Source organism: Amphiprion ocellaris, chromosome 22, assembly GCF_022539595.1.
Source record: "Amphiprion ocellaris isolate individual 3 ecotype Okinawa chromosome 22, ASM2253959v1, whole genome shotgun sequence".
Lineage (NCBI taxonomy): Eukaryota > Metazoa > Chordata > Actinopteri > Pomacentridae > Amphiprion > Amphiprion ocellaris.
The window spans coordinates 9,180,254-9,207,813 of record NC_072787.1 but is presented as its reverse complement, the minus strand read 5'-3'; the positions used below and the strand labels follow the sequence as shown (position 1 = coordinate 9,207,813).

At 40.8% G+C, this 27,560-nt stretch overlaps 2 protein-coding genes across 3 annotated transcripts; one reads left to right on the top strand and one right to left on the bottom strand.

The window, feature by feature from the left end:
* Positions 1-5: 5 nt before the first annotated feature.
* map3k8 (mitogen-activated protein kinase kinase kinase 8) lies at positions 6-10,987 on the bottom strand. Its single transcript, XM_023274105.2, has 8 exons — positions 10,847-10,987; positions 9,707-10,075; positions 9,388-9,558; positions 6,708-6,969; positions 5,690-5,796; positions 3,109-3,261; positions 822-1,068; positions 6-725 (listed from the first exon to the last, which is right to left on the bottom strand). The coding sequence occupies exons 2-8, from the start codon at positions 10,046-10,048 to the stop codon at positions 601-603; spliced, it is 1,407 nt and encodes a 468-aa protein (XP_023129873.1). The 5' UTR covers positions 10,049-10,075; positions 10,847-10,987; the 3' UTR covers positions 6-600.
* Positions 10,912-27,560, top strand: mtpap (mitochondrial poly(A) polymerase). 2 transcript variants are annotated; one of them, XM_023274104.3, is made up of 10 exons: positions 10,912-11,031; positions 11,471-11,602; positions 13,510-13,676; positions 13,802-14,035; positions 14,183-14,407; positions 15,664-15,875; positions 17,151-17,377; positions 21,610-21,702; positions 21,806-21,879; positions 26,641-27,560. In XM_023274104.3, exons 1-10 carry the CDS (start codon positions 11,025-11,027, stop codon positions 26,971-26,973), a joined length of 1,704 nt encoding a protein of 567 aa, XP_023129872.1. In that variant the 5' UTR covers positions 10,912-11,024; the 3' UTR covers positions 26,974-27,560. The 2 variants fall into 2 exon arrangements, with proteins under 2 accessions (XP_023129872.1, XP_023129871.1); XM_023274103.3 differs by lacking the exon at positions 10,912-11,031 and having other exon boundaries at positions 11,407-11,602.

Below are 27,560 nucleotides of genomic sequence, written 5' to 3'. Positions count from 1 at the left end.
ATATGGGCTTTTGAGATTACTGCATTTATTGAATTACGAACACATTTCATACTCTCAATAATTTCTGTACTAAATACTCAGGAAAAGAGAGGTTTTCAGTAAAAAGCAGGCCTCATCTCACTTGATGTACTGAACACACAACAGATACCACACACATTCCACAGAAGCTTTCTTTGCTGAGCACAACCTTGCTATTAATATTCCATAGGAATTACAAAGAGGAGTCCATTAGGAACTACATATTACATACATGTTTGCGTAGTGCACACATACTTCAACATTTTAAATGATAAAATAACATCTGATAGCTTCATGAGATAAGAAAATAGCATTCATTTTTGACTGTGATAACTACCACATTAACAAAATGAGTCCAAACATCCCACATGAATGTGTGCGAAATTACATATTTAACAGATAATGCTCACTTAGTCACAATGTGTCTCATCCAACACTGTCCTGCAGTTTTGACCATATCAGGCAGAGCTGGGTCTATTCAGTTCAAATCCCTCAGACTCTTTCACTGTATCAGTGAACGGTGTCCAGTTATTTCAGCTCAGAGAAGGCTAAAAGCAAATGAGCAGTTGACTTCAACAACAGTTAGCCATATTCTGAGGTGGGGGGCCCTGTCACCAGTTTACAGTAGCCTGACAAGGCCCCTAGATCAATGTACAAGGAGCCCTTTCTCCTCATGGGGCCTGAGTCTTCAGAGTACAGAGAGGATTCTGCAGACAAGAGAAAAGAGAGCATGTGTTACAATAAGCCATGCATCTTATTGTTAATCCCAGGAAACACATTGAGCTCAGCATCTAGATCCTTACCCTGTGTGGTGTCGTGGTGCTGGCTCTGCTGCCGTAGCATGGTGTGGGTGGCCTCCTCTAGAGCTGAGTCAAGACTCCAGCAGCGTGGCTGATCCTCCCTGGGCGGGTTAATGGCCTCGTCCTTCAGCAGATCGGGTGCCGAGCTCCGCAGAGCCGGGTTCTTCTCCAGGGCTCGCTCCAGGAAGGACCGCATAGCCAGGCTGCAGTCCTCTGCTATGTCCTCCAGAGGGGGGGCCTGCTTGTGGATCTGTAGGGAGTCAGGTAAGACTGCTGTTAGTAAATTGCAGCATGACAGAGAAAAACAAAACAAAACAAAGCAAAACAAGACAGTCAGTGCTTCCAAATATCCAAAATATCTGGGCTCACAGACGTTCTCTGCCAGCTGTGACCCAGTTTTTATTTTCAAAATGTCATTGTGACTAACAGCTTGTAAAACAAGTTTGGTTGTGGGAAAAAGGAAGCATGAACAGCAGCAAAGCTTGGCCTGTTGAAGTGACTTTAACATGTAACATTACTTCTGCACAAAGGCAGTTTCACAAGGAAGTGAGTAACCGTCTCAACTTAAAAAAAGCTGATTATCATTTCAGAAACAGGACTTGAAAGCAAAGAAGTCATGTAATGGAACATTTTTAAAAGAAATAGAAGTATTGACTGAACAAATGGGCCATAGGTTACACACTGCAAACAGTCTCTTTATCTCCTGGCAAGGTCATGGAAATGTGTGTCATTTTTTAAAATGCAGGATGATAAAGACACAAGAATACTGTCTGTATTGAGTCATGTAAGTATGCTAGCAATTTTTCTGGTATCTGTAATGCTAATAGATAATCAAGACCCAAATTGTAGTTTGATATTAGTGGTCATGGTGTGTAAATGAATGAATTGGCCATAGGGTGGTGAGTTTTTATTTTAGGTTTAGTGCTTCTACTCTTGAATAAATTTGCAACAATATATATCTTTGTGGGCTGCACAGTGGCGTAGTGGTTAGCACTTTCGCCTTGCAGCAAGAAGGTCCCTGGTTCCCGTCCCGGCTTTCCCGGGATCTTTCTGCATGGAGTTTGCATGTTCTCCCTGTGCATCCGTGGGTTTTCTCCAGGTACTCCGGCTTCCTCCCACAGTCCAAAAATATGCTGAGGTTAATTGATCATTCTAAATTGCCCGTAGGTGTGAATGTGAGAGTGATTGTTTGTCTCTGTATGTAGCCCTGTGACAGACTGGTGACCTGTCTAGGGTGTCCCCTGCCTTCGCCCGAGTCAGCTGGGATAGACTCCAGCCCCCCCCACGACCCTAGTGAGGATTAAGCAGTGTATAGATAATGGATGGATGGATATATCTTTGTTAAATTCTTCTATATTTTCAGCGTGCTATAGTATGGTAAAACAATTTGTGTATTCCTTGTGTGCAATGGACACAGGCTGTAAATTCGACGCTAACACAATCACCTTATGAAGGTGGAATATCCAACTTGTACACGAAAGATCAGCATTTTATACATACATATGGTAGATACAAAGAAACATTTAGGGACATGTTTGTTTTCTGATGAATGACATTCATCCTCCTCTCTGCTCTATTTTGGTCTCCACCACCTCCTGAGGAAATATCTGATGCTCTAGCTGATATACGCTCTGCTATATCTACCAGCTGTATGCTGACCTTGTGTAACTGCATACATGTGGGTTTTTACAGCACTCTGACCAAAAACAGCAAGTGAACATGATGCCAAAAACAAATTTGGCATTAACTCTTTCAAACTGCAGACTGTAAAAACATAACAGTGTCATCATGCAGAATCAGTTCAACATAGACTCATCAGTATAACTGATCCCTTTCACATACAATGAGCCATGTAATCCACTGTTTATCGGCTAACATGCAAAGTAGCACAAAAGACAGATTAGGCTGATGGGAATGCCATTCAATTTGAAGGTACTTGGTCATAAAACAGTGCTGAAAGAAAAGGCTTTTATTGATATTTAGATGTCAGCATTGTGTAAAATTTACTGCCACTCTCGCTCCAACAGCACCCGCCTTCCTGTGCACGAATTTCAAACTGTTGATGGCAAAAATAGAAAAGTTTTCATCTTTTTTTAGGATCATGAATGTCTCCTCCTAACTTTTACTGATAATTTATTCAAGAGTTGTTAAAACATTTTAAATCTGCAAATCCTGTCAGAAGTTGGAGAGTTCTTCCAGTATGCACCAGAGTGGTGAAATAACAAACTGATCCAGTCACCCTAGAGCCATGCTGCAAACAATTAAATGATAAAAATTGTGCAGGACTTACAATGTAGAGGTAGGACGGGTAAGCAGTGCGAGGGTATCTCCTGACCCATGGTGGAAAACCAGTCTGCATGTGAATAATGGTGGTGCCCAGGCTGTAGATGTCTGTCTTGGTGTCATGTCCTCGACACAGAACCAGCTCTGGGCTCATATACATCTGAAGAAAAGAAGGGTAACGCGACATGAATTACAAACAAAAGAACTGCAGAATATCATGGTAGAAAGAGGGGTGAAAATGGTTCCTCTTTTGTTGGTATTCCATTCTTTTAACAGAAAAGACAGTAAACAGGAAGCATCCTCTTGCGGCACCAGGGGCTTTCTGTCTGCAGTAAACTAGCTAACTTTTAGACCCACGCAGCATGTGTCAAGGTAAGGGCAGTGCAGAAGCGTGCTGGCCTTTGGAGTGCGAAGAGTAAACGCACTAGTTCAGTTCATCTTTTTTCTGTCACTGCTGGAAATTCCAGCCTGCTCTTCCACGTTAATGTAAGCCTGAGCAGCCCAGCGTATTTGCTTGCACTGCATCTCTTATTATTACCACCGGGTGTCTGCACTGGGAATTTCCACAAGCCTGACCATAAGAGGCCCAGACTGCATATACAACAGGCCATATAGACTGACAGGCAAACAGGTGAAAACATGGAAAAGCAAGAAAGACATATAAAGGAAGGAAGAAGGGCATGTGAAAAATCTCTTGGATCATTCCTAAAACATCCCAAGTACTGATTAAAACTGAGGACTCTGAGAAAGAGCAAACTATTATTAGCAGCTGTGAGGTCAGCTAGTGCACTGACTGCTCTGCACTAATGCTCGGCAATCACTGACTCTATATAATCATTTTGGAAAAGACAGACAAGCGCTGACAGGTCTTGAGACTAATTTGTTAAAAACCCTGGGGAAGTCTGGCATGACTCAAGAAGACTGCTGCCTTTTCTAGTAAACACACTGGCTCAACATCAGCAGCAAAAGAGTGAGCATTGGTTGGAGCAAGAAATTACAAATACAGAAGATTTTCATTCATTACAGGCATTTTTCACTTGCAACCTTTAACCCTTGTGTTGTCCTATGGGTCAAAATTGACCTGTTTTAAAGTTTGAAAATGTGGAAAAAATATATATTTTCACAGTGAAACTTCTGATGTCCACATTTTCAACATTTTTGGTAAATCTCTGAACATTTCTGGGTGGAAAAAAAAGAAATGTTAAAAATGTTTCTTAAAATGTCTCGCCAGCTCCTGTCGAGTACCACTGATAGCGAATGATGGGACCCGCCAGAGGGTGCTGAGACTCTCTCCAGAGTCTCTATACTAAACTCACTCTCTTTTTCACTAGTATCCCCTTCCAGCCTATTCTATTCTATACTGTCAAGACATCCACAATTATGGTGTTCAATACCGTTTGTTTAATTATTTATTTATTGAATCTCTTTTTTTTGTTGTTGTTTTTTTCTGTTTTCTTGATGGGCAGTTAGTAGTTGGGAATAACACACCACCTCACACTCTTTAATTGCAATAGCACCGCCTGTTAATTTCTATCCCTGTTCATCCTGTTCGTCCTGTCCAGTCTTTGTTTCCCCCACACATCACTGAGGTGTAGCACTGCCCTCCCTGGCTCATAATAGGGAATTCTAATAAAGAATGTCTGCTTAGCTTTCGGCTGCACAGTGGCGTAGTGGTTAGCACTTTCGCCTTGCAGCGAGAAGATCCCTGGTTCACGTCCCGGCTTTCCCGGGATCTTTCTGCATGGAGTTTGCATGTTCTCCCTGTGCATGCGTGGGTTTTCTCCGGGTACTCCGGCTTCCTCCCACAGTCCAAAAATATGCTGAGGTTAATTGATTACTCTAAATTGCCCGTAGGTTTGAATGTGTGAGTGCTTGTTTGTCTATATATGTAGCCCTGCGACAGACTGGCGACCTGTCTAGGGTGTCCCCTGCCTTCGCCCGAGTCAGCTGGAATAGGCTCCAGCCCCCCCCCGCGACCCTAGTGAGGATTAAGCAGTGTATAGATAATGGATGGATGGATGGATGCTTAGCTTTCAGGGAGGGCTGGTGATGGTCACACACATGCACTAAATATTAAAATATTTGGCTACAAGACTAAAATATGCATCAATCTCATATAATGTTGACACCCCTTTTGTGGAGTTAAACAATGAGAATAAATGCAGACAAAAAAAAAAATTCTTAAGAACATTCACAAAAAAAATCAACCAAAATCCAGCGAAATTCGCTGGATTTTGGTTGATTTTTTGTGAATGTTCTTAAAGAAAACATTAGACGTTTTATTGATATATATGTAATCATTTTAGATAGTTTTAGGATTTTTTTTTTGAAGATTTTTACAAATTTTTAAAAAAATATTTACAAGAATTTTCTTGCCAAATTTGGGCATTTTTTAAAAATAAAACTTTTAAGGGAAACTTTTACGGAATTATTGAAATTTTCTTCCTGAAGATTTTGCAAATATTCAGAAATTTGGGGGGTTTTTTTGCTCAGTTTTTGGATTTTTTTTAGACAAGGAAACAAATTTTTTTTTTTGTGCTCGTAAATGAGGACAATGGCAGCATGATGTCTCCGGCTTATTTTCTTACCTCTGTTCCTCTGAGGTCTCTAGGAATGTATATATCTTCTGTCATCTGCACTGTCAGGCCAAAGTCCACCAGCACTGCTTTGTCTGACATCAGGACAATGTTACTGGCTGAGGAAAAATGAAAAAGCAAGAGTTATGATTCACAGGTGTTGTAGAGACACCAGCAGCCAGTGTTTTCAGTTTTAATGCTTTGCTGAACAGATTGGCATTTGACGTATAAAGTGTTTTGTTTGAAGTATATTGGTTTGGCTGGTACTGTTTATATTGATTTCAACTGTGAAATGACCACTGAAGCCTTTAAAGAAGTTAAGTAAGTCACAGGCTTTTAGCAAAGGAATTTAGATAATTCGAGGGCAAGCCTTTCATGAAAATGCTCATCCTTGTCCCTAAAAACCTCACCGAGGCATAATTACATATTTTGATTGCAGGCAGGAAATGCTAAGAACCACAGCAACATGTCAGAGGGCCAGGCTGGTCCTTGTCATAAGTCACTCGCCACTGTGGAGCCTACATTTAACCCTGGGAGCAAGAGTAGCAGGCAGGAATTTCCAGACAGCAAACAGCCTTGAGCCATGAGGCTGACAGATGGCTCTGGAGAATGCTTTGATCCCAGCAGGGTTGATGTGGCTCAGCAAAAGTGAAACTACCTCACATCAAACCTCAGCTGAGCCACACCTACTGTAACTAGCCAGCATTCATATGATCTCAGTTACAAGATTTTGTAGTGTGTGACATGATTACCTTTGAACAATTCCTCGAAGCACACTTGTGAAGCTCACATTGTGATAAAATACAAGGTCAATCTGTCCTGTTTCAGTGGTCTGTTTGGTTTACACATGCTGAGACTGATTCACTTGTTTCTTGCTAAGAAATTATTCACAAGAACTGTTTTCATCTGTGGCTTGACTTTGACGTCAAAAAGGTACAAGATGACATCAGATCATTTCCTGAAGCATTTGCACAACCTCTCTAACGTGCAGCACGTCCACAAATGAAAAACATTTTTCTCTTCCCCTTACGTTTAATGTCATGGTGGATGACACCATTGGAGTGCAGGTACTCCAGGGCCCGCAGAACATGCTTGGTCACCCAGATGATCTCAAACTCTCTCATGGGCCCACAGCTGTCCAGCTTCTCCAGGACCGAGCCACTCTCACCTGCCTCCATGAACAGGTGGACACTCTGGTCCCAGAGCAAAGCGCCATACAGCTCAGCAATGTTCTCATGGTGGAAACGGGCCTGAAACTCCACATCGGCGGCTTTAAAGTTCTCCAAGGGGATCTGGGAAGGGGATAATGAGATGTAAATAAATCATGGAACTTCATGGTTCATCCATCCATCCATCCATCCATCATCTATACACCGCTTAATCCTCATTAGGGCCACAGGGGGCTGGAGTCTATCCCAGCTGACTGAGGGTGAAGGCAGGGGACACCTGGACAGGTAACAGTCTATCACAGGGCTACACATAGAGACAAACAATCACACTCACATTCACACCTACAGACAATTTAGAATCACCAATTAACCTCAGCATGTTTTGAACTGTGGGAGGAAGCTGGAGAACCTGGAGAAAACCCACACATGCACAGGGAGAACATGGAAACTCCATGCAGAAAGATCCCGGGAAGGCCGGGATGCGAACCAGGGATCTTCTAGCTGCTTCTAGCTGCAAGGCAAAAGTGCTAACCACCTTTGGTTCAATCCAAAAGAATAGATCACAATATGTTTGAGAGTTGAGAAGATCAATACCAGAATCCTATCTGTCTGTTAAACGTGAGGCTAGAGTCAGCAAGTTCAAAATTGTTGTCTGTCAAGTCCACCTGTGTTTTGCTCATAATAATGGCAGCTGACCTTGTAAAGGTCTTGTTGCCATTTTAATCACATTTTCCACTCATCTTGACCTGCTTTTATCTTGCCTGTAGGTAGGTGAAACAGTGTCCTCAGCTAGAAGCATTCATTTTGTGTAATGTTACTTTGAATGGGGAAATAAATGTATACATTAGCAGTTGAGCTAGCATAACTCTTCATTTTTTCCCAAAGACAAAATAGTCTAAAATGTCCTCCACATATCCTAACTATTATAGCTGAAGTATTTTGTATATTTAATATATACTAAATAAATAAAGTAAAAGCCTTTAAAAGCATATATGTTGTCTTCCTGTTTTTAATGGCATTAGCCAGACATTCTGAAACTCTTTTTAACTAAGCACAGCATAAATTCCAGACATGAGAGAGCAGCCAGCTAGCTTGTTAAGGGTAATGTATCTAACAGCTTCTGTAAAGCTCACTAATGGACCGACTCAGCCAATTCAGAAGTTCTGGTTTTACTGCAGGTTAAATTAATTGGATCATTTCTCAGGCAGGTCTGGTCATTATTGTGAGTTTACCAGGCAGCCAGTGCTTTTTGTATGGATGAAATAGTTGTGTTTATGTATAATTGTCAAGTGAGTTTGAAATAAACTTTTGAAATGTTCTATAAATTTTAAAAAAGAAACAAAAATAATACTTGTTACTATTAACTGCTTCGGAGCTAATACGCTAGGTTGCATAGTTGTAAGAGGGTGGTGCTGTAGGCTACATGGCTGTAACTAACAGAGCAGAAGAAGCTAGAAAACCCAAAAAAACTTAAACACGAAGAAAAAAAACAAACTTTGGCCGTTTATGAGAGCAAAATGGAAAAAAGTCTCCATCTTTTTTTTTTTAACTGGAAAAGTGTTAAATATTCTTTCACATCTGTGTTTCATACAATCGGAAGACAAAAACAATGAAAGAAACATCAGATCAGTCGTGTGAGTTAAACATTTGCTACGTTAGAAAATATTCAAAAGCGGTGTTTCCTTCTTCCATTCTCACTGATAAACATGGTATATCTTGATGTTTATGCATGCACAACATTACAGAGGAATAATGCATTTTGTGGTTTTGGGGGATGCTTGTAAAATGCTTTTTTGCCTCCTGTGGGTGCTCAGCTTAGCACCCACCAAGCTTCATTTCCAGCATATAGATTTAAAATTAGTATCAATATTCTCATCTAACTCTGCAATAAAATCAGTCGGAGTGTTTTTCTACATGTCAAACTATTCATTAAAAAAATGTTTGTTACATGACGGACCATTTTTTTCAGTTACTGAGGTCACTGTTATTTCAGGTTGAAATACATATGATTCAGATACCAAGCACATATAGTAAACTGGTTCCAGCAAGTTTCTTCTGTGTACTCATAACAGTGTGTATAGTGCACTGTGTCAATACAGTGCGCTGACGATAACACCAGACTATTAAGGAAAGTACTCCTTCCTCATTTGTCAATATTTTCCATGTAGGAAAGAGTAAGCAATGAACCTCCCTATATAAAGATCTGCGTAGATAAGAACAGGGCAGGATGTGTTGTGTAAAGTCTGCCATTTATTTAAACCAATTACTCAAAGAAGTTGTGTTAAATTTCCATTCTTGCATTAATATTGGCCTGTTTTTCAACTTCGTTACAAAAGGAAATGGTTCTTCTTTCGAGAGCACTGTTCCTCTTTTACTTCAAGAGAAAGCATTTTATTCTGGCATTAACATCTTTGTACAAGCAGAGGAGTGGTTGCACTGTGAACAAACAGATACTTGGCAGATGAATTGTTTGGCACCGAGGGCAGAGTTCTGAGAAGTCAAGCACAGGCTGGATTCCAGTCACTGATCAGCAAGACTCACCAGTTTGCAGGCCATTCTTTTCCTGGTGGTGGTGTCCTGAGCCAAGTGGACTTTCCCAAATGAGCCTTTAGGCACGAGGCCAGGACCAGGATTCTTGTAGGTCAATTTCCAAGGAAACAGGAGCACATCCATGTTGATCTGGTAGCGGCCTTTCTTAATGGCCATGTCCTTCTGCAAACAAAACGTTCAAATTAAACAAAGGAAAAAAATCATACCAGGCTGATCATATTACCATGTAAGCCATTCTATATGCATACAAATATTCTGTTTTGTCTGGAGAAACAGTGAAAAGACAAGAAGAGACAAAAGAGATTTTCACCTTATTCAGGAGGACTCCCATCTCCTGAGGCAGGTGCTGCAGGGCTGCTGCCTGCATGTTGGACAGGAGGTTGACAAAGGACAGCAGATCTTTGACCGTCCCATACTGAACACCACCAACCCCATCAGTGTACTCATTCTCCTTACCCCCCAATCCCCCCAGCTCCACCACCTCCTCATCCATCTCCTCCTGCGAGAGACCTTCTTCAAACAACAAGCCTGCTTCTTCCTCCTCCTCCTCTTCTTCTTCAAGCCGATAGAGAGTCTCAGCAGCGTTGATGATATCCTCTAAGTTCATGTGAGCCAACAGCAGTTCTATTCCACTATCATATTTGTAATCCATCTTGATGCTCGGTGTGTCCTGCTCGATCTAAATTTAAACATCAGGAGGTCAGTTAGTGGACAGTGTTTCTGTTGGATTGTATGTAACAGTCAGTTCATTGCTTTTGAAAAGTGCATGAGGAGCTCAGGATGCCAATGCCAGTGAAGCGGTGATACAGCTGACTGAACACACAGCTGGGAGGAGCTTGACTGTTTTCCAAGCAAAAGATGGGAGTTTCACAGTAAAGCTGGGAAGCCCCGCTTAGTGCTCAGACGTTTTTTTTTAACACCTATAAACCACAAACTGCTGATCAACAATTGTTTTTTTTAAGTTCATTAACAGTCATTAGAGTGCTGTGAAAAGAATTCAACTGATACATATATACATACATACATACATACATACATGCATGCATGCATACATACACACACACCCACACACACACACACACACACCCAGACACACACACACACACACATATATAGTTATTTCTGCACTGTGAATGGCTGTGAGAAACGTCATTTCGTTTAACTGTCTGCTACGTACATTGCTGAATGACAATAAAGTAATTTTTTTGGAGACAAGGATTTCCCTGCCCACCATAACCAATGAGACAACAACAATAATTCACTGCCTTAGGTTATCATTAAAATAATGTCACTCTAGGGAAAAACACACAGTTAAACTTACAATTCGGGCTGACGTACAGATACCAGAATCTATCCGTAAAACAACGAGCTGCTTTTTATCTCATCAGAAAATACAGCTTATTACAAAAGCAAGCTGATACAGAGCAGCGAAAGAAAATGAAGTACTTGCCGTAACGCGAGTGTCAGTTTTTAGCGCTGCTGTCGTCTCTCCATGTTGCGTGTTCCGAGCTTAGACTGTCTGTGGTTCAGAGTATACGGAGCGTCTGTCTCATCGGAGGGCTGGTCGAGATGTGTATTGGAGGAAGTAAACAAGAATTGTCGGTCTCACGTAGGTGGAGGAGGCTTTAATGTCAGGTGATGAGTTTGCTCTTTGAAGGTTTCGTTTTCCCTTTATTCTGTTTTGTCAGGTGGAAAATAAAAAATCATATTCCACAGAATTTGAAGGTGTTTTTCTGCCGCAGCAGGAAAACACGGGGGGGGGGGGGGGGGGGGGGGGGAATATATATCATTAATGTAACCGGCAGTTAAAAAAATGCAAAATATTAAAACCGTTTAAGGTAATTTATCACTAGAAAGGGAAAAGGACGGAATCCAAATGAATGTTAAAGCTCTAACTTTATGGCAGCTACCGAGGACACAGACACAAAATGGGCAATTACGTAACTATCGCTCATAATTTTGTTAAGACCTGAAGCGTCCTGTCCTGTATGGTCCCTCTCGCGTGCCGTAGGCAGAGCCAAGCGCATGCGCCTTTCCGCCTCAGTCTTAACAGCAATGGCGTCCTCCTTTGCAGTGTGCAGGTTACATATGAGAGGAAGGGTCGTCCTGGTGAGGTCCTTACAGAAAGCTGACACATTTCTTCAACGAAGTATTGGAACAGACGTCGCTGCTGCTCAAGCTGAGGCTCCTCCGAGAGACGGAAGTGGTTAGTAAAGCCGTTAAATTAATGAGGATAGCTCTGACACACACCGCTGTCTAGTGAGAGTCAGACTGTCATTCCAAACTCCTTAGAGAAAACCTAGTCCTTTAGGGAGCTCATCTATAACCCAAAATGCGTAACATGTTGAACAAAATATGAAGAGTGTCAGAAATGATTAGGGTGGACGTAAAATTTGGCGTTTGGTTTTATACTAAGGTGTTCTACTGCAATTAAATCTTCTCCCAAATAGTCCATGGGCCAGACCAGATACTGTACCATCTCAGGTGACCAAACCTAAGTGGTACTAAAATGTACATTCTCAAGTGCTGTTAAATAGATCTAGGAATTTTTAACACAGCTTTTTCAAAGATCCTAGTTTTATTTTGGATGCTTACATTATTTTACTTTGCACACAAAAACTAAATGATTGAACAAAAACCAAAAACTACCAGGGTCAAAATTATTAACCCCCTTAAGAACTGACCTTTTATTGAGCTAGTTAAGGTTAATTAAGCTTGATTAGTTAAGATAGTATTTTTTATGATACTGTTACATGGAAGAAATGACTTCTACCTGTGTTTTATGTTTTTGTCTCATTATGACCCTGTACCGTTCTCAGAAAACTAGCTTTGAATTTGGGAAAAGCGCAATTCCCGAGACGGAATTGATTCAAAATGCAATTAGCATTAAAACTGTAAAAGCATTTGAAAATTCAGCTTAGTAATGGAAATAGTCTTAGTAATAGTGTTTTGGCATATGATCAATTCTGGTAGCAATCTGTTATAATTGGGTTAAATTTTGAAATTTTTGCTGCAAAATCACAATTTTGTCTGTTTTGACACCATTTAAATAGGTTATTTGTATGTTTAACTGGAAATGATAGTATGCTGTATCACAAAACAAGACATGGTTTGTCTTTGGTTTTTAACTTCAATAGAATTTAACTTTGAATCAGCTTGTCAAAATTTCACTATTCTATTCTTACAACCTGCTTACAGAAAATCTTGTTCCCATAGCAACAAATTCTATCTCATGGTCAAGTTTGTTACAATATTGTTCTGTGCTGTAAAGTTATTATACAGATGATGATGTGTAGCATGTGGCATTTCTTATTTTTTCATAATGAGAAAAGATAATTCCTTAAATGTAAACATTTTCCGAATGTACTTTTTTTGCACTAAAACAGAGGAAAAATTAGGAGTTGTGGTTATTGATAGGTTATTATGCTGTGATTTTACTGGTCCGGTCCACTGGAGATCAAATTGGGGTGAAAGTGGAACCTGAATTAACATAAGCTTGACACCCCTGTTGTAAAATTAAAGTCATTACAATATGAAGACTAGAAAGCCTCCGAGCTTTACAAGCGAGTAAGAACTAGACACAGGTGCTGTGTAACGACTAACTAATAGTCGTCCACCTGAAACTGCGATTGACAGCGGACAATCACAAACACAGACAGCGTGTTTACCCTGAAAGGGGAAACAGCCTATTCTGAACAGCCCTAAAACCAGGGGTAATACAGCAGAAATATTTTGAGTTGGAAAACTGAAAGACACTGTGGGAACAAGTGAGGCTTTGATTAATTTGCTCAAAAAAGATCACAATATGGGGTCTTAAAGAGAATAGCTACCTTACTGTTCAACTATTAAGCAATGCAACTATAATAAAATGTCAAATCCTTCTACTTTTAAATGATATTGCAAAGGGTTATATTCATTTCTGTTGTATACTGTATATTTGCTGAACAGTGCCTCATGCTATAAAATTGACAGCTTGTGTATGAAGACCCTCTGAATACCTTCTGGCCTTATTGAAAACTGCACCTGCTAAAGGCTACAGCAGGTAATGCTACTAGTTAGAAAAACTTAAAGTCCTTCATGCAACTTTTTATTGTCTTTCTTCTCTGTTGTCAGATGAAAAGGATGGGTGCAAGTCTTTACACGCTCTGCAGGTGGAGAGACAAGAGCAGGCAGAAAGATCTGTTCTTATCAACTGCCAATCCAGAACCAATGAGAAAAAGTTCCTCAAGTATTTATCAAACCATGGAGACATTAAGAAATACTTCTTTTATGAAAGCTATGTGAGTGAAAGACCAAGTTTCTCTGATTAAAAAAAGCATTGTTTTCCAACACTTTTTAACATGTGACAAACTTCACTGCAAAGTTCGACTTCAGTTTGATGGTGAAATTGTGCGTTGTTCTCCAGGGCCTGTATGCTGTTGTGGAGTTTGCAAAGCGGGAAAATGTTGCCTCTCTACTTGAAGGAGCCGTCATCCCCAGTGTCAGCCATGAGTCCACAGTGCCTTTTAAATCAAGACTGCTATCACTCAGAAACCTCAGTTTGGTGGACTTATCAAACCAGCAGTCAGGCCTGCAGTGCCAGCCTCAAACCACTATTCCAATCAATGAGTTCATACAGAGGCTGTCCAAAGAGGAGAGTGTAAGCAGTTGGGGTATCAAATCACAAAATTATTGCCTCTGTTACATGACTAAATTAGTGACTCAGTTTACATTTGTGAATCTGTTTAAATTGAAAAGATTGAAACTGAACCTGACTAACATGGCCTGTCTCCTCATTTTCCATCAGATAGACCAGCAGATAACCTCCCTGACAGAAGCCTATCAGCTTACAGAGGAGAACAGCCGACTGCGTTTCCTCGTCTGCTCCCTGTTGAAAGATATCGCTGCTGCTTATTTCCCAGAATGCACCATCAAACCATTTGGCTCATCAGTGAATGGCTTTGGAAAGCTTGGCTGTGACCTGGACATGTTTCTGGATCTGGATGGCATCAGTGGGCGGAATGTAAAGATGGTAATAATGAGGGTTTAGTAGTTTAGTAAGTGTCTTAAGACCACTGTAGGTTTATCCACTCACAGAAAATCCAGCAGGTAGTGATTGCATTCATACTGCCAAACATTTTCACTTGTGTGTTTTTCACATGATGTATAAAATGATGCTGATTTGGACAAAACAAAGCCAGCAGGTGCTGAGGCCACAGTCAGTGGCCAAGGTTAGAGCTCCTCAGTTGTGAAATTTTTCAGCTTTTCTATATTTTATTTTAATCCAAACAAAGAATCTTTTGATATAGGTTGTAAGTTGGATGGGTTTAAAATTACATTCTTCACTATTTCTTTTTTTTCAGCTTTATAGACTAAATCAGTAGTTCCTTAGTCTTTTTTGCGAGCAAAATTGAATGCCTCATACCACACATGAGCTGATTTCATTTCCAACAGTTATTAACAGTACTGCAAAGCAGTGTGTAGCCATATATTCAAATAAAGTAAATGATTTGTAACATGATGTTTGTTTCCATGTTTACATAAATTCTAATGGTTCATCTGAGTTGTACTCTTAGTTTCCCTCTGGTCAGTCAGGCCACCCCTGCAGTGACTCTGTGTCCAGGATTAAGGCCAGTGTTATATGCTTTCTGCGTCTGTGAATAAACAGGGGTCAGCGTATCGTAAATTTTGTCATCTCCCCAAGTCTGTGAGAAGTCATGCAACTCCATCAACAGATGACTGACTGTAGCCCAAATTTTGTGTCATGGGCTCTAGTGTACATGCTTAGCAGTAGACTCCAAGCGGACTTGAAAGTAGTACATAACTTGATGATGGTCATTTGTGGATGCACACACAGAGAGCTGTGTACCCCATGGATGTGTACTTGTTGTCATTATCTGCTTTCTAGTCTGCTTGGAGGACTTGGTTTTATTCATGTGCAGTAGTTTAGCAGTTCCATGAATGTACACCACTGCTTATTATGTGCAGTATTGCACTTGTAGCGCAGTCACTGGACACAAATTTTAGGCTGCATGTAGTGGATGCAGGTTTTGAGCTTTCTAATATGTATGAAGATGCTTCATTCCAAAAAGTTTTCTTACATAATGGAATCTTAGTAGTTTACTTTATAGTAAGCAGTCAGTTGGATATGTACCGGTGTGATCCTAACATCAAACACAGAGCAAAAATTGTGGAATCCAAAGACAAATAAATAGTGTAAATGTAGTGCACTAGGTAACAGTTATGTGATTCAGGATTATTAAACATCTCTAAACTCTGTGTGTGCAGCCAAAATCAGGCCTGTCCCTGGAATACCAGATGAAGCGAGCCAACTCGGAGCGGGCAGTCACCCAAAGCATCCTCTCCGTCATCGGGGAGTGTGTGGACCAGTTTGGACCTGGGTGCGTGGGAGTACAGAAGATTCTGAATGCTCGATGCCCTCTGGTCCGTTTTGCCCACCAGCCCTCTGGCTTTCAGTGTGACCTCACAGCCAACAACAGGTATTCACCCTTGCATATATTTTACTTCACCGTATTAAAACTGTGTGAACTGTAGCCCTAATGTTGCAGTGTTGTTTGTATCAAATACGTCAGTTTCATGCAGTCGAGTAGTCATCTTCTGAAATGTAAATTTTGACTTGATCATAGTCTTCTTGCTTCACAGAAACTGCTGCTTTTATGCTGTCCTGAATACTGTTTTGGCCACATTGGCCTTGCAAAAGCCCCAAACAGAAACCAGTCTCTGGCAGGAAGTGCTGTAGTTCAGTTGCATGCTTGCCTCGGTGAAACTCAACAGGAGGGCCGAAGTGGGGGCCTGTTTGCGTTTCACTTCTGCCTTTCTAACCCTAAAGACACTGTGATCTCTGCTGATGTGTGACACACACATATACACACCTGCTAACGAACTGAAAACCACGCTGCAGTTTCTAAGGAAATGGAGTTGAACCACCCACTGTGGGTGGATGTGAGGGGGACTTTTCTCATATCGTTCTGAGATCTTCATAGTGCAGCACTTTCCTGCCTGAGGTGTGTGTGTATGTTAAAGAAAAAGAAAGTAACAGCAGCTGAGCTTGGCAGAGTCTTTCACAGAAAGAAGCTGAAGGCTGCTCTCCAGTGGTGGTTTTAGTTTCGCTGACCCATACACATTCAGCATTAGCACACGCAGCATTTCATACTCTGATCATTTTAGGTTTGGACGTATAACGATATTTTGCCCAAACAGTGAGCTCCTGCACACTTACGCTACCGTTTAAAAGTTCGGGGTCACCCAGACAATTTCATGTTTTCCATGAAAACTCACATTTTTATTCATGTGCTAACATAACTGTACAAGGGCTTTCTACTCATCAATGAGCCTTTCAACACCATTAGCTAACACAATGTAGCATTAGAACACAGGAGTGATGGTTGCTGGAAATGTTCCTCTGTACCCCTATGGAGATATTCCATTAAAAATCAGCCGTTTCCAGCTAGAATAGTCATTTACCACATTAACAATGTCTAGACTGTATTTCTGATTAATGTCGTCTTCATTGAAAAAAACTGCTTTTCTTTCAAGAATAAGGACATTTCTGAGTGACCCCAAACTTCTGAACAGTAGTGTAAGTATTCAAGAAGTGTTTGATATTTAAAATAAGCAGAAAATAAAATCATTAAATGCTACCTGTATTTCTGTTGGATGTCTCCACTGTCAGAAACTGAGATGAAGACATCCACATTAATACTTGCAGCACAGTAGCAGGCAGCAGCCCTGGTTACACTGTGTGTTCTCCACAGGGTGGCGATGAAGAGCACAGAGTTGCTGTACCTGTATGGACAGCTGGACCCACGGGTGCGCAGCCTGGTGTTCACGGTGCGCTGTTGGGCCCGAGCTCATGGCGTCACTAGCAGTATACCAGGGGCCTGGATCAGCAACTTCTCCCTCACTGTCATGGTGCTGTTCTTCCTCCAGAAGAGGAGCATCCCCATAATCCCCACACTGGAACATCTCCGGGACTTGGCAGGTACCTGCCAGCACTCAAAGTCACATCTGAGTTCCCCCACTTTTGGATGTGTTTAACATTTTCAGATCACAGTAGCTTTTTTACTGGCAGACAGTGCTGAGGTGTGGCTTACCTAAATGCCACACAACGCATTACATCATCCTGTTTGACCTCTTTCCTGCCAATGTAACATTTACTCCTCATATTGCCTTACAATACTGGAAAACAAAGGCAAATATGGAAGGAAGTTCAATGTACAGAGAAAGACACTTGTACACAGAACAATCACAATGCAAGTGTAAAAATGAATAAATGAATGAAAATGTTCTCAGAAGCTCCTTGCAGACATGCCCTTTCCATTTATCTGATGGCATCTTAACATACTGATTTCATTTCTGAATGAACACCCTGGTAGCGTTTATGTTAATTTGCAACAGAAATCTTACTTGGTCAGACCTAGAAGGCTTTTACATATCACTTTCCACACAGCATCTCTGAAGTATTTGCCGTCACATTCACAGTGAGTACATGCACAAGTGATGTACTTCATGTAGTGTGAAGATTTGGGGAAGCTTTTTTTCTTCATTTCTGCAGCAGTATTGGGCCACAAACATCACAAGAGAGCAAAAGACACAGTTTGCAGCCAAAAACAGACCACACCCATCTCATTCACTTTGTCCTACAGTTTCACTATCGATCACAAACTAAAATGTTCAGAAAAACCTAACTGCAATGAAGACAGACTACAAGAAGTCAGATTAAGACTCTCTAGTAATGAAAGTAATTTGTGTTTAGTTAAAATGTTAACAGGAGCTGAAATTGAATTTGTTGCTTCCATCTGTTTGGAGCAGTCTTTCCTCCTCAGTCTTGAGGTTTTTATTTTACTATTCATAAAGTAGCAGTTGGAAGATCATTCCACGTTAACAGAATGTTCAGTGTTTAGCAAATCATAAACAAATTAGGCTCTGAGTAATTTGGACAGCTTAATAAGCTGGTAGTAGTTTAGACTTTGTCTTGATACATTATTTTGTACTATACAGCTCTGGATCTACTGCCTAATCTCACAAGTCTCACAAATATTGTCTGTCACTGTCGTGGATCTGCAGAATGAAGCTGTGAGGAACATTAATGTAAAAATGAACTATGCCTGAATGACGTCCTGGCATCACTTTAACAAACTGATAGATTAGTAATGTTACATATCCGTGATTGAAAAGTGCAAGAATAAAAGTCACACAGTGAGGATAAGTTAAATAAAGTAGTTCTATTTTTGAGTGAAAAGATCGTCTGATAATAAGTGTCTTATGATGACAGGGCAGAAAATGTCCACTTACTTACTGTTTGTTTGACCAAACTAAACTCAAACTCCCAAAACATTATGTTTCTCATCTAACAGGAGAAAGAAAAGCAAGAAATTGTCCCATTTAAGAAGCTTGACTCAGAGAATGTTTGGCGTTTTTGATTGGCTAAGCGATAAATCAGATTACATCAGATTAAGGCTACAGTGAGTTAAGTCAATACTACGAGTCACTGAATCTATGAAAGGTGAAAAATATCCATCACACTAAAGTCTGAAAGTGTACTACAAAGCAAGTTCAATCTAGTCAGACTTTGTGTTAGCTTGCTTACATCAAAACTAAAAAAAATAAGTGAAAGGGACATGTTGTTACAGCTAATTAAAATCCCAAACTCTAAACAGAACCTCCTCCAGAGCAGGTTAAAAGAGAGACACCTACTTGTCTTTAAAAACTCTCGCAACATGTCTTGCTAACTCATGAGTCCCGCTTGTTGTTACACCCCTCCAGTGTTTTGTTTTGTCTGTCATTATTTGAAAAACTTACATAAATTAAGTGTAAGACAAAGAAAAGCCGTATGCAGAGAACGCTGAACATTTTTGGCTGACATTTTGAGCATTAAAATAGTTGCTCATAATGATCTGATTAACTTTAAGTTTAAAGTAATTATTTCAACTCCAAAGTTAATGATCCAGGGTTTTAAGAGTGGATGTTTTCGTATATGTCTACCAGTTGGGCTAAGGGTAACTAAAGAGTGATGCGTTTCCTTATATTCAAACGTAAGAAATATCCAAAAAATAAAATAGAATTTGATGCAGCACCACATGTGGAGTCTCCGGCTGCAGGTTGGTAGCTGCTCTACTGGGTAGCTCTGCTCTGACAAGCAGTATGACTGTGAAGAACTTGCTCAATGAATCTTTGATGTGTCCATGACTTAAAAAAATATAGTTGTAGCCAAAAGCAGCATTTCAATGTCAGGTGTGACCTGACCCCCCAAAGAATGGCTCCTCTTGTTTTATTTAAAGCATGCAATTCTAGTGGCCTTCATTTTGGCCCTGGAGAAGCCCTGAGGTCATCCCTTACCTTCCTATTACAATATATACACAATATTGCCAAAAGTATTCGCTCACCTGCCTTGACTCGCATATGAACGTAAGTGACATCCCATTCCTAATCCATAGGGTTCAATATGACGTCGGTCCACCCTTTGCAGCTATAACAGCTTCAACTCTTCTGGGAAGGCTGTCCACAAGGTTTAAGAGTGTGTTTATGGGAATTTTTGACCATTCTTCCAGAAGCGCATTTGTGAGGTCACACACTGATGCTGGACCAGAAGGCCTGGCTCTCAGTCTCCACTCTAATTCATCCCAAAGGTGTTCTATGGGGTTGAGGTCAGGACTCTGTGCAGGCCAGTCAAGTTCATCCACACCAGACTCTGTCATCCATGTCTTTATGGACCTTGCTTTGTGCACTGGTGCACAGTCATGTTGGAAGAGGAAGAGGCCAGCTCCAAACTGTTCCCACAAAGTTGGGAGCATGGAATTGTCCAAAATGTCTTGGTATGCTGAAGCATTCAGAGTTCCTTTCACTGGAACTAAGGGTCCAAGCCCAGCTCCTGAAAAACAACCCCACACCATAATCCCCCCTCCACCAAACTTTACACTTGGCACAATGCAGTCCGACAAGTGTCGTTCTCCTGGCAACCGCCAAACCCAGACTGGTCCATCAGATTGCCAGATGGAGAAGCACGATTGGTCACTCCAGAGAAGGCGTCTCCACTGCTCTAGAGTCCAGTGGTGGCATGCTTTACACCACTGCATCCAACGCTTTGCATTGCACTTGGTGATGTATGGCTTGGATGCAGCTGCTCGGCCATGGAAATCCATTCCATGAAGCGCTCTATGGACTGTTCTTGAGCTAATCTGAAGGCCACATGAAGTTTGAAGGTCTTTAGCGATTGACTCTGTAGAAAGTTGGCCACCTCTTGGCACTATGCGCCTCAGCATCCGCTGATCCCGCTCCGTCAGTTTACGTGGCCTACCACTTGGTGGCTGAGTTGCTGTCGTCCCCACACACTTCCACTTTCTTATAATACAGCTGACAGTTGACTGTGGAATATTTAGGAGCGAGGAAATGTCACGACTGGATTTGTTGCACAGGTGGCATCCTATCACAGTTCCACGCTGGAATTCACTGAGCTCCTGAGAGCGACCCATTCTTTCACAAATGTTTGTAAAAGCAGTCTGCAGCCTAGGTGCTTGATTTTATACACCTCTGGCCATGGAAGTGATTGTAACACCTAATTCTGATTATTTGGATGGGTGAGCGAATACTTTTGGCAATATAGTGTATGTTTGTGATGAATGTGGGACCAGTGGGCTGTTACAACGCAACCACCAGCACACAGGTCTGTCTGTGTGTCCATCTCAACTCCTCCACCTCTCCCTCCCTCTTTCACCTTGACTGCCTGATAATTGCCTTCCAAAAGCAATCTACCGCCACCTCTCCCCCCCTTCACCCTCCTCCTCCTCCTCGGCCCCGTTTAGCGCAGGCTCTATCACACAGAGTGCTTACAGGACAATAAAAGGCCCATCACTCTAGGAAGGTCGATGACCCCACCTCCTCCAGACACACACGCACGAGCACACAGGCAGCTATTTAAACAGTGGTTTAACACGCACACACCAGCCTCACAGTGGTGAAGGAGACTGGTAACAAGGGCATTGTGGAGACATAAACCAGCCAAGCAAGGATGCGATCCCTGCTGTCTTTGTTCTTTTTGTTGACCATCATCATACAGACACACAGACACATGCACTTGCTCTTTCTTCTTCCCTCTGTGTCTTTGTTTCCTCTCCATGAATTCCCAGACACCATCCATCTGTGTCTTGTTTATGACCATCATAGGCTTGTAAAGGCAGTCATATTACCTTGTATCCTTGCTCTCATCCTCACAAGGTCCTGCAGACAAGAGCGTGATTGAGGGAAATGACTGCACGTTTGTCAGCGATTTCAGCAAAATCCAGCTCAAGAGCAACACAGAGACACTAGGTGAGCATGAGAGCGTAGAATCAGAGCTGCAGACTCACAGTTCTGTTTAATACAGCTGTGCTTGTGTTTACAGTCAAACTTATCTTTTCATACTTTGTTTCAGAGCAACTACTATGCGAGTTCTTTGAGTTCTATGCCACTTTTCCCTTCAGCAGGATGTCCCTAAATATCAGAAAGGTATGTATGGTTATCTGTCATGTCCCTGGGATGCGTTAGGATATGTCTTAATAAACCCTTTGTCACTTTTGTATACAGTCAGAAACAGTCTTGCAATCTCAAAACATTCCATATCTCTTCTTCCCAGTCTAACATGAATGTTGGCAGATTATTGTAAAGACTACAGCAGGTAGAGTACCACAGAAGAAATGTATTGCTTAATTATCACTTTTCTACACAGAGAAAAATCAGCTGAATAATTCAGGAAACAATGAAGAGCCAGTTTGAGGTTGTTGAGAAGACTGCAGATGTAAAGGATTTGTCAGTCACAGTGCAGAAAAAAATTATGTAAAAAGTAGAGCTGTCAAAATTAACGCTGATTAATCCATCATCATGATTAGTCTGATTAAATTTTTTTAAATGCAGTTAACGCATCTGCAGCGCAGAACGACTCAAAATCCCTGAAACGTCTCTGGCAACGCATTTCGGGCAGTTTGTCAAAGTAGACTTACCGTCGAGCAAATGGGCATTTGATCCAGTAGTGGCACAACCAAGCAACTCCAAACGGAAGACAGTAAACAGTAGAGCCCGACTGATTTATCGGCCAGCTGATAAAATCAGTTGATTATAGCCCTTTTCAAGATAATCATCATCGGCTAGAGTTTTTCCGATTAAATGCCGATATATTCTTAATTTCTCGTAAAATATTCTATACCGTGACCCTGGCTGTAACAGCAACTCACTGTGTTGTTATGCAGGAACATTAGTGTTGGACTATTTGTGACCATTACATATTTAAAATGCAACTCTGAGAAAGATGACATGTTTTACATCTAAGAAAGGCGTCTCTGGTTTTTATTTTGGATCATATGAGTCCTGACTTCATGGCAAAGAAAATAATGGAGGAAAGAAAATGTGATTTAACGTTAAAGGGCATCAGAGGGCTGCAGAAATAATGTTTTACAGAAACTTCACTCATTATGTTGCTTATATACAGCATATATATATAAACTACATCTAATTTGCAGCAACAAGAAATACAAGACAAGATGTATTTCATAACTCATTTATAGATTGACTCTTTTTTTAAGGTTTTATAATCCAGAGGTTTTTGTTGCATGTTTTTGTACTTGAAAATTCCTCTCTGTTGTAAAGTTAAACAAATACTAAAGGACAAAATACTGTAAAATTGTAAAATGTTCTGCTTGTAATTCATATCTTTGTTGTGGTGTTAAGGAACCAAAAAATAAGTTATTTTATTCATTATATATTTTTAAAATTAATCGGCAGATTAATCAATTATCAGAATTTTTTTCTGTCAAATATTGGAATCGGCCTCAAAAAATCCATATCAGTCGGGCCCTACTAAACAGCACGATGGCCCTCTCAGTGAGAAATTTGAATACAAGAAAAAACCAAACAGAACTGTTGACCGACATCCAGTAATATGCACACTCTGAAGGAAGGAGTTTTCTTTTCACCAAAGCACTTTCAGCTTAAAGTAACACATTAACATGAAGCACGTGTTAGTCTGGGATTCTAACATGAACATTTAAAGGTGTTTCATAAACACCTTAAGTGCATATACATTCTCTTCTTTCTTGAGTCTGTTTGCTCATGCAAAATGAAACGCAATTAATATAGATTAAAAATGAATGACATTTAATCCACAGTAACCTTGTGATTAATCGGATTATACATTTTAATTGTTTGGCAGCACTAGTAAAACAAATCACAATACTCATCAATAATCCCTTTCCTTGCTTTTTGTTTTTATTAATGCCATCTGGTCGAATAATTAAATGTCTAGCTGTAAGAAAGACACCTATGATGGATTATTCAATACTAATATACTAATTTGTGTATATGTTGGTCGACAAGTAGCAAGAAATGTCAGTACAGAAACAAGACTTTACAATATCTGAGTTAGTGGAATCCTGATGTAGCTGTCTACAGCGTACATTTAGATTTGTAGTTGTGTGTCAGATGTGACCAGTGGATCACCTCCACTACTCTGTACAAGTGTTGCAGTTACAATTTATGCTGTCCCTACCTGGTGTCTCGGTACCATGGCGTGATGTAGTGTAGCCTGACCTATGAACACTGTCATAACACACCTCCTTCATACAGACTTCAGGCTTTAACGCTCTCAATTCTCACTTCACTTTGAATCGGGTGATGTCATTTGTTGCCGCGCAGCTGCCAGCCAATCAAACCAATTAGTTTATCGTAACTTTAAAAAACTGCATTATATGGTAGCCTGTAGTAATGAGATACTCTAAGTAGTCAGGCCATCCTGCTACTTGGATGGCCTGAAACTGAGCTTGAAAATCAAACCAGTGTCTCATTGAGGAACTAGAACAAAAATTCAAACCCTTTCAGACAGAGCTTTAGTATTTGAGGAAAGCCAGTACAGTCTTCTTTCAACTTTTCCTCCCAGCTGTGCTCCAGCAGGGAAATCTGTTGGTAATAAAGGCAGTGTTTGCTGGATGGCATCTTCCCACACACAGATGACAGCTGTCCCTGTCCTGTGGTGATTGATACCAGCCCCACGGGGGCTTGGCGCCCTTGAGCTGAGATCCCAATTAGGAGCTCTGTCATACTAAGTGTAAACAAATGCATATTTGTTCTGTTTAGAGCCATATTTATCTTGTTCAATGTTTGTGCCAGAGCCTTCTTATAGATGCTGAAAGAGCATCCATGGTGCAAGTTAGTCAAAGTTTACATCAGTGGGAGTATTCAGGGCAAATTTTTCCTTTCTACCTCAACAGGATAGTTAATTAACCTAATGTTCAACTTTGAATAATTTGCTACTTACCATCTATTAGTTTTCGCAGTAGGAATTATGTTGATAAAGTAGGTCTTCGTGCTTCGATGGTTTAATGAATCGATACCTCTGGGAAAGAGAGACCCTCCAGTCTAATATATGAAACTAATGTCAAGTTTGACACAGATGAATCCTGCTGGTAGACTGTGGCCATGACCCATGCCTATAGGCTTTCACCAGTGGAGCAACAGCCATGAATCTACTTTACTGTGCTACAACTCTGCGCTTCCTTTCCTCTGACTGATGGCTTTATGTTTCCATCTTCTCTCCCTCCTGCCCCACCCACAGTGTCATCCCTTTATCCCTGCATCCACTTCACTTTGAGGCTTTAGACAGGATACAGCATGCAAAGTAGCATGGAAGGTTCTTGATTTCTCTCTGACCCATATTTTGATGGTTCATTTGATGTCCATGACCGCTAGACACCAGTGCAAACCATATACAGTTGTGCTCATAAGTTTACATACCTACCCTGGCAGAATTTTGGATTTCTTGGCCATTTTTAAAAGAATATGAATGATAACATGAACACTTTTCTTTCACTCATGATTAGTGACTGGGTAAAGCCATTTATTGTCAAACAACTGTGTTTACTCTTTTTAAAATCATAATGACAACAGAAACTACCCAAATGACCCTAATCAAAAGTTTACATACCCCAGTTCTTAATACCGTGTATTGAACCCTTTATTGTCAATGACAGCTTGAAGTCTTACATGGTAGTTGTGGATGAGACTATTTATTTTCTCAGATGGTAAAGCTGCCCGTTCTTCTTGGCAAAAAGCCTCCGGAATTTTTGAGGTTTGTCTCTGTGCTGTTTGGCGTGTTGTAAGTGGGATGCTTTGTGACATTTGCATAGTAATGGCTTTCTTTTGGCGGCTCGACCATGCAGCCCATTTTTCTTCAAGTGCCTCCTTATTGTGCATCTTGAAACAGCCACACCACTTTTTTCAGAGAGTCCTGTATTTCAGCTGAAGTTATTTGTGGGTTTTTCTTTGCATCCCAAACAATTTTCCTGGCAATTGTGGCTGAAATTTTTGTTGGTCTACCTGACCATGGTTTGGTTTCAACAGAATCCCTCATTTTCCACTTCTTAATTAGAGTTTGGACACTGCTGATTAGCATTCTTAATTCCTTGGATGTCTTTTTAGATCCCTTCCCAGTTTCATACAGTTCAATTACCTTTATCCCGCAAATCCTTTGACAATTCTTTTGCTTTCCCCACGACTCAGAATCCAGAAACGTCAGTGCAGCACTGGATGAAAGATGCAAGGGTCTGTCAGGAGCCCAGAAACTCACTGACCTTTTATACACACTGATTACAAGCAAACAGATCACAGGTGAGGATGGTTACCTTTAGTAGCCATTCAAACCCGTTTGTCAATTTGTGTGCACATTATCAGGCCAAAATCACCAAGGTATGTAAACTTTTGATCGGGGTCATTTGGGTAGTTTCTATTGTCATGATTTAAAAAGAGTAAACACAGTTGTTTGACAATAAATGGCTTCACCTAACCACTAACCATGAGTGAAAAAAGTTTTTCTCTTATCATTCATATTCTCTGAAAAATGGTCAAAAAATCACAAATTCTGCCAGGGTATGTAAACTTATGAGCACAACTGTGTGCTTCCGTTGCTAACAGGCTCAATATCTTTTTCATATGAGCCTAACTCAGTCTTTAATTTTTTTGGTCCCTTTAACAAATTTCTGTCCTTCTTCATGAGTCAAATCAAAATGTCTGCCAGAGCCATGTCTTTTTCTCTCCTATCATCTGCTAGCCTGCAGAGAGGTGTTTCATTCAACTTTGCCAGATACAGCAGGAAAGAGCTAAAACCATGACCAACAGGATAGATGCACCATAACATATAGTACATGTAGGCCTGCCTTTAACTCTGTTGCTGCTGCTGACAAATGTGTTTTCAACTGCCAGCATTGTCCCCTTCCTTCTCTCCAGGGCAAAGAGCAGAACAAGCCAGAGGTGGCCCCACTGCACATCCAGAATCCGTTTGAAACCTCTCTGAACGTCAGCAAGAACGTCAACGCCACTCAGTTAGACCGCTTTGTGGCTTTGTGTCAAGAGAGCTCCTGGCTGCTCCAGCAGAGGGAAACCAACACACCCAGAGGTGGAGCCAACATGACCACAGCTTGGGGACTCGCTACCCTGCTCCTGCCTTCACAGGTTGCAGGGATCAAAAGTCGCAAGAAAAGAAGACGGGAGCCAGCCAGTGAGAGGATCAAGGGTTTGCTAGAATCCTTGAAGAATAAAAATCAACCAAAGACAAGCTAAGGAGGACTCTAAGACACCTCAGAAACAATCTACATTCTCTTATCACTAATTTAAACCGTGAATTGGTGGCAGCCTGTTGGTGTAACTGTCCAGTGCCTCACCTAAAAGGTGAGAGCGGAGCAGAAGCAGCAGATGCAGAGACTGGCTTGCAGTTCCCAACATGGACACTGGAGGGTGTGAATGGAACCTGTTTGTGCATGTTTGGGACTTAAAATAAGGGAGTGATTACTGTGTACTTTGCTGTAGACTGTAACCCACTCTGTTGTAATTAAAGGAGTACTGTGGAAATAAGTCCTGCCAGATGTTTGTTTAGGAGTTAAGACTGTATTTTCACTTTCATTTTTGATTCTAAATCTGTGTTATTAGATGTTATCAGCACAGTAGACACACATCATATTAATGATACAGCAGGGGTGGAATAATCAAGATTTTTACTGAAAAGTGTATACACTTATTATGACCAGAAATGTACAATAGGCAGCTAAAGGGTTGCAGAATACAAATTAACAATAATAGTTGAGCATAGAAAGTAATTCTACATTTTCTTATTCTCCATGTTTTCTATTAAAATCAGAATTTGAAAACAA